We start from the raw sequence: 6,723 nt of genomic DNA, 5'->3' as shown, positions 1-6,723 counted from the left end.
ATGGTTAGTGTGATGGTCAGGGGGTGATGGTCAGAGAGTGATGGTCCGGGGGTGATGGTCAGAGAGTGATGGTCAGTGTGATGGTCAGGGGGTGATGGTCAGGGGGTGATGGTCAGGGGGTGATGGTCAGGGGGTGATGGTCAGTGTGATGGTCAGAGGGTGATGGTCAGGGGGTGATGGTCAGGGGGTGATGGTCAGAGAGTGATGGTCAGAGGGTGATGGTCAGTGTGATGGTCAGAGGGTGATGGTCAGGGGGTGATGGTCAGTGTGATGGTCAGAGAGTGATGGTCAGGGGATGATGGTCAGTGTGATGGTCAGGGGGTGATGGTCAGGGGGTGATGGTCAGAGGGTGATGGTCAGAGGGTGATGGTCAGGGGGTGATGGTCAGGGGGTGATGGTCAGGGGGTGATGGTCAGGGGGTGATGGTCAGAGGATGATGGTCAGAGGGTGATGGTCAGGGGGTGATGGTCAGGGGGTGATGGTCAGGGGGTGATGGTCAGAGAGTGATGGTCAGGGGGTGATGGTCAGTGTGATGGTCGGGGTGATGGTCAGTGTGATGGTCAGGGGGTGATGGTCAGGGGGTGATGGTCAGAGGGTGATGGTCAGAGGGTGATGGTCAGGGGGTGATGGTCAGGGGGTGATGGTCAGAGAGTGATGGTCAGGGGGTGATGGTCAGGGGGTGATGGTCAGAGGGTGATGGTCAGGGGGTGATGGTCAGTGTGATGGTCAGGGGGTGATGGTCAGTGTGATGGTCAGGGGGTGATGGTCAGGGGGTGATGGTCAGGGGGTGATGGTCAGAGAGTGATGGTCAGAGAGTGATGGTCCGGGGGTGATGGTCAGAGGGTGATGGTCAGAGGGTGATGGTCAGGGGGTGATGGTCAGGGGGTGATGGTCAGAGAGTGATGGTCTCCAGCTCTGATGTGCAGGGAGCTAATTATTAATTATCCATTTTGGGAGATATTTAATCTCTTTTAACCCCTCGGGCCTGGGAGCTCTGCTGGGTCTCCTGTCACCCCTGGGGACAGGAGGGCACCGGGGACACCCAGCCCTTCCCCGGATCCACCCTGGGGGATGAATCCCTGCGAGGTTCGGCTTGGGAAGGAGCTGGAGACCGCCCGGATCCCGGCTCTGGGACACCGGGAGAGCCGCGGAGCTCCCGCTCCCTGCCACGGAGCAATTCCCAGCAGCGGCAGAGGGATGCAGGAGCTGTCCCCGACAGCCCGAGCTTGCGTTTTCCTCCTTCCCAATCCTCCGGGACGCAATTCCACTGGGAACTGCCGCAGCTTTCGGGTCCCCTCCATCCCAAAGCCCCGCAGCTGCCGCAGCCGCTCCGGGCGCAGGTGGAGGCTCTGGAAAAGGGGAAAGTGCAGCAAATTGAGGCTGGAAGGAGCAATCACGGCAGCTCTTCCCATTTCCCCTGGCAAGCCTCCCCCGGGGAGCGGGCGCGCCTGAGCCCGAGCCTTGCCCATTTTCCGAGCCGATGCACTTGATGGGAGCCCGCTCATCTCCGCTCCTCCCGGCGGGTCCCGCCTGGGACGGGGCCGCTTTCGGCTGGGCAGAGCCCCTGAGCGCGGTTCGGTTCGGTTCGGGCTCTGTGCCTCGCTTCGGGTCGGGATTCGGGCTCTGTGCCTCGCTTCGGGTCGGGATTCGAGCTCTGTGTCTCGGTTTGGTTCGGGATTCGGGCTCTGTGCCTCGCTTCGGGTCGGTTCGGGCTCTGTGCCTCGGTTCGGTTCGGGCTCTGTGCCTCGGTTCGGGATTCGGGCTCTGTGCCTCGGTTCGGTTCGGGATTCGGGCTCTGTGCCTCGGTTCGGTTCGGGATTCGGGCTCTGTGCCTCGGTTCGGGATTCGGGCTCTGTGTCTCGGTTCGGTTCGGGCTCTGTGCCTCGCTTCGGTTCGGGATTCGGGCTCTGTGCCTCGGTTCAGTTCGGTTCGGGCTCTGTGTCTCGGTTCGGTTCGGGCTCTGTGCCTCGGTTCGGTTCGGGATTCGGGCTCTGTGCCTCGGTTCGGTTCGGGATTCGGGCTCTGTGCCTCGGTTCGGGATTCGGGCTCTGTGTCTCGGTTCGGGTCGGGATTCGGGCTCTGTGCCTCGCTTCGGTTCGGGATTCGGGCTCTGTGCCTCGGTTCAGTTCGGTTCGGGCTCTGTGTCTCGGTTCGGTTCGGGCTCTGTGCCTCGGTTCGGTTCGGGATTCGGGCTCTGTGCCTCGGTTCGGTTCGGGATTCGGGCTCTGTGCCTCGGTTCGGGATTCGGGCTCTGTGTCTCGGTTCGGTTCGGGCTCTGTGCCTCGCTTCGGGTCGGGATTCGGGCTCTGTGCCTCGGTTCGGGATTCGGGCTCTGTGCCTCGGTTCGGTTCGGGATTCGGGCTCTGTGTCTCGGTTCGGTTCGGGCTCTGTGTCTCGGTTCGGTTCGGGATTCGGGCTCTGTGCCTCGGTTCGGTTCGGGATTCGGGCTCTGTGCCTCGGTTCGGTTCGGGATTCGGGCTCTGTGCCTCGGTTCGGGATTCGGGCTCTGTGCCTCGGTTCGGTTCGGGATTCGGGCTCTGTGCCTCGGTTCGGTTCGGTTCGGGCTCTGTGCCTCGGTTCGGGATTCGGGCTCTGTGCCTCGGTTCGGTTCGGTTCGGGCTCTGTGTCTCGGTTCGGTTCGGGATTCGGGCTCTGTGTCTCGGTTCGGTTCGGGATTCGGGCTCTGTGTCTCGGTTCGGTTCGGGCTCTGTGTCTCGGTTCGGTTCGGGATTCGGGCTCTGTGTCTCGGTTCGGGTCGGGATTCGGGCTCTGTGTCTCGGTTCGGTTCGGGATTCGGGCTCTGTGTCTCGGTTCGGTTCGGGATTCGGGCTCTGTGTCTCGGTTCGGTTCGGGCTCTGTGTCTCGGTTCGGGTCGGGATTCGGGCTCTGTGTCTCGGTTCGGTTCGGGATTCGGGCTCTGTGCCTCGGTTCGGTTCGGTTCGGGCTCTGTGTCTCGGTTCGCTCCCGTTCCTGCAGCTGCAGTTCTGCTCTTCCCCTCGGGGAAACAGGGATGTGCTTCCATCAAACCCACCCGCTGCCGCCCACTCCCCAAATTCCCTCAGAGCTGGGCTGGGCTGGGCTGGGCTGCTGCCCACTCCCCAAATTCCCCATCTCATTTCAGGGCTGCTGCCCACTCCCCAAATTCCCCATCTCAGGAGGGGCTGGGCTGCTGCCCACTCCCCAAATTCCCTCAGGAAAACGGGGCTGGGCTGGGCTGGGCTGCTGCCCACTCCCCAAATTCCCCATCTCATTTCAGGGCTGGTTCCCACTCCCCAAATTCCCCATCTCATTTCAGGGCTGGTTCCCACTCCCCAAATTCCCTCCGTCCCCCACAGACGGTGCTGGACAAACGCCAGGAATGCTCCGGCACCCCATCCCCATCCTCCTGCCTCTGCCCCCTCCCACCAGCAGCACCCTCGCTCTTTGCTCCTGGAACAAAGTTCCCAGCAACTTTTCCACGGGCATTTTAACCCATTTTCTGCCCGAATCCAATTTGTTTTATATAAAATGATTGTTTTATAAAGAAGCCGAACGAAACCTGTGCGGATTCCAGGATCACTCCCAGGCTGGAAACCGTGAGTAGCTCTGCAGGAGTGAGTAAATGCCTGTTTAAGGTTATTTACATCAATAAATAAATATTTACCCCTCTTTAAGCGTCTCGGGTCGTTTGCAAACAGCTTTCCAATCCCCCAAAGCCATTAAAATCTGCTGTTGGAATGCACCAGCCCCCGGTGATGTTCCCGGAGATGTCACTCAGCCTCCATTCCAAGCCCCACATCAGCATTCCAAAAGCTCTGCTGCTGAAAGAGCAGAAACTTTCACCTTTTAATTTTTCATAGCGGATTAATTTTTAATTCTCAGACATCAGAGGGAGGGGGGGAAGTTCCCCAGGAGCCTCTCCCGCTTCAAAGCGCGCTCCGGGCAGCCGCTGCCTCCGGTGGCGATTTATCACACCCATAAATTCTTCCCGGATTCTTCCCCATTTCTGCTCTTTTCTTTCTGTTCGGCCACAAGAATTAAAGCTGGGGGAGTTTTCCAAAAGCCGGGAACAGAATCAAAGCCTCTTTTGGTGCCTCCAGCCACGGGCGGCTCCCTCGGCTGTCCCGAGGGAAGGCAGGGATTGCTCCAGGGTAAATCCAGGGGGCTGGAGGCTCCTGTGCCCGGCCCCAGGGCTCCGAGCTGAGCCCGCTGCCCTCCCTGCGAGCACAGCCTCACCCGGCAGGGGAAAGCTCAGTTCCTGCGGGATCTGGGGACCCAGCAGGCGATTCCTGATCCGGAGCATCCCTGTGCAGGGGTGTGCCAGCTCACCCCGTTATCCACTGCTTTATTCCATGGGGAATGGAGACCCAGCAGGCGATTCCTGCCCCAGATCACCCCATGGCTCCTCCTGTGCAGGGGTGTCCCAGCTCACCCCGTTATCCTCTGCATTATTTCATGGGGAATGGGGATCCAGCAGGTGATTCCTGCCCCAGAGCATCCCTGTGCAGGGGTGTCCCAGCTCACCCCGTTATCCACTGCATTATTCCATGGGGAATGGGGATCCAGCAGGTGATTCCTGTCCCAGATCACCCCATGGCTCCTCCTGATGTCCCAGCTCACCCCGTTATCCTCTGCTTTATTCCATGGGGAATGTCCCTCTGGCATGGAGAGCTGGCAATGTTCACCTGCAGAAGGATCCAGGCAAACCTCAGAGCCCCTGCAGGGCCCGAAGGGGCTCCAGGGACAAACCCTTTCCATCCTTCCGACCTCCAAGGCAAAGGAGGGATTTGTTACAGGGACGCATTCCCGAGGACTGGGGGAGGATCAGATGAGCCACAGCCAGGAGAGCCGAGAGGTTTCAGAGGTTTTATTCCACCAGCGTTATTTACAGCAGGGCGGGGATTTGTGGAGGAGCAGCCACCGGAATCACCCCAGCCCTCGGCTCCTGCCAGGCAGGGTCCCCCCACGACACCCCCACAGCCCCAGGGACCAGGGAACGCGCCGGGAGCTGTTCCGGATCGGGAACAGCTTCGGGCTCCACACGGCCGAGCTTCCCCTGGAGCCGTGCACAGACACCGAGCCTGGGCCGCTCACCCCGCCTGGCACTGCACAGACAACCCCAGCCCCAACAAAATCAATTCATTTTCTCTTTTAGAGCCACGGGGGAAAATTAATTCCTTCATTTTTCAACTCCCAGGTACCGTTTTTAGCTTAGCAGGGAGTGCCAGCCTCAGGTCTGAGCTCTGCAGCCAGGGAAAAGCTGCACAAACACAGAAACTGAAATTAGAGAGGATCTGAGAGGTTTTTTTATCTCTTTCCCGTGAGCAGGAACCAGCAAATTTCACACAAAACACAGATTCAGATATGTGAGAAGGAAACACGGTCACAGCGAGTGTCACACAGGATATTCCTACTGAAGGAAACATCTCAGTACATCCAGCGAAGAATTCACTTTTCCCACCACGGTCCCCTTGGTCCTTTATTTAAATAAATACCCGCACCGGTGGCAAAAACCACCTTTCTATATAAATACTGCTTTTTTCTCCAAGCCTGCCATCCAACAGGATTTTTAAATGACTTATTTACATGGGGATTATGGTTTATCCTTCCGGCCTGGGCAGCGTTCCCGAGCTCCTGGGAGCCGGAATTTCAGCCCCAGGAGCCGGGGCAGGAACCTGCTCTGGGCTCCATCCCCAGGGGCCGTGGGGAGGAGGAGGAGAGCTGCAGCCCCAGGGAGCTGGGGCAGGTCCCTGCTCTGGGCTCCATCCCCAGGGGCCATGGGGAGGGAGAGCTGCACCCCAGACCATGCCCTAGACCATGAAGCGATGCTCCTTGCCGTCGTGGGCCATGAGGATGACGTTGCGGTTGGAGGTCCAGATGAGCCGGGCCAGGCGCAGCGCGCCGAGCGAGCCGGGCGACGCCGGCTGCACCGGGGGCACCTGGAACGTCTTGACACAGCGCAGCTGCGGGGCCGAGTTCAGCATGCCGATGCTGCCCAGCAGAGACGTGTTCATCTGGGGGGAGAGACACTGGGAGCTCATCCCAAATCCCAGATCCTGAATAATCCTGAATCCCAGATCTCAAATCTCGAATCCTGAATCCCAAATCCTGAGTCCCAAATCCCGAATCCCGAACCCCAAATCCCGTGCCCAGGGATCCGGGATCCAGCCAGCCCCACTCGGATCTCCCTGTCCTGGCTGCCTGGCCCTGGCCACGTGCAGGATCTGCTGTTCCCCCGTGGGCTCCGAGCTGTGAACCTGACACTCCCCGATCCCAGGAGCTCCCTGTGCATCCCCTGGGACGGCAAACCGGGAATTCTGTTCCCAGGACAATCCCTTGGGTGTTTTCCGTACCCCAAATCCCGATTCCCGCTCCCTTTGCGCTCCCCGGGGTGTAAACCAAATCCCCGGATTTGGGATCGCGCCAATTTCAACCATCCCCACTAATAACCCTTAATGATCCATGCGTGGTTAACGATCCGGGGGGATCCCCCGGGTTCCTGCGGGAATTCTGTCCCTACCTGCCAGAAGCACAGGTGGCTGTCCGAGTTGGAGTAGGTGGCGAGGTAGCGGCCGTCGGGGGCGAAGGCCACGGCGGTGACGGCTCCTTTGTGGCCGTGGATAGTCTGGGAATGGGACACAGCCGGAATGTTCCGGGTCAGGGAACGGGACACAACCGGAATGTTCCGGGTCAGGGGGGAACCCTGTGGAAAGTCTGGGAATGGGACACAACCGGAATGTTCTG

General features: G+C 59.8%; 1 protein-coding gene across 9 annotated transcripts in view; it reads right to left on the bottom strand.

The window, feature by feature from the left end:
- Positions 1–4,831: 4,831 nt before the first annotated feature.
- The window catches only part of WDR7 (WD repeat domain 7), a 35,529-nt gene continuing 33,637 nt past the window's right edge, over positions 4,832–6,723 (bottom strand). For 5 of the 9 annotated variants that reach the window (XM_086869172.1, XM_086869176.1, XM_086869170.1 and 2 more), the window contains 2 exons: positions 6,500–6,604; positions 4,832–5,993 (listed from right to left, as the gene is read on the bottom strand). In XM_086869172.1, the coding sequence (XP_086725298.1) occupies positions 5,790–5,993; positions 6,500–6,604 (309 nt within the window). In that variant the 3' untranslated portion in view covers positions 4,832–5,789. The remainder of the gene's footprint in view (positions 5,994–6,499; positions 6,605–6,723) is intronic. The other 4 variants (XM_086869173.1, XM_086869178.1, XM_086869171.1 and 1 more) reach the window with 1 other exon arrangement.

Source organism: Cyanistes caeruleus, chromosome Z (genome assembly GCF_971803275.1).
Source record: "Cyanistes caeruleus chromosome Z, bCyaCae1.hap1.1, whole genome shotgun sequence".
Classification (NCBI taxonomy): domain Eukaryota; kingdom Metazoa; phylum Chordata; class Aves; order Passeriformes; family Paridae; genus Cyanistes; species Cyanistes caeruleus.
This window is presented reverse-complemented; position numbering and strand designations above follow the sequence as displayed.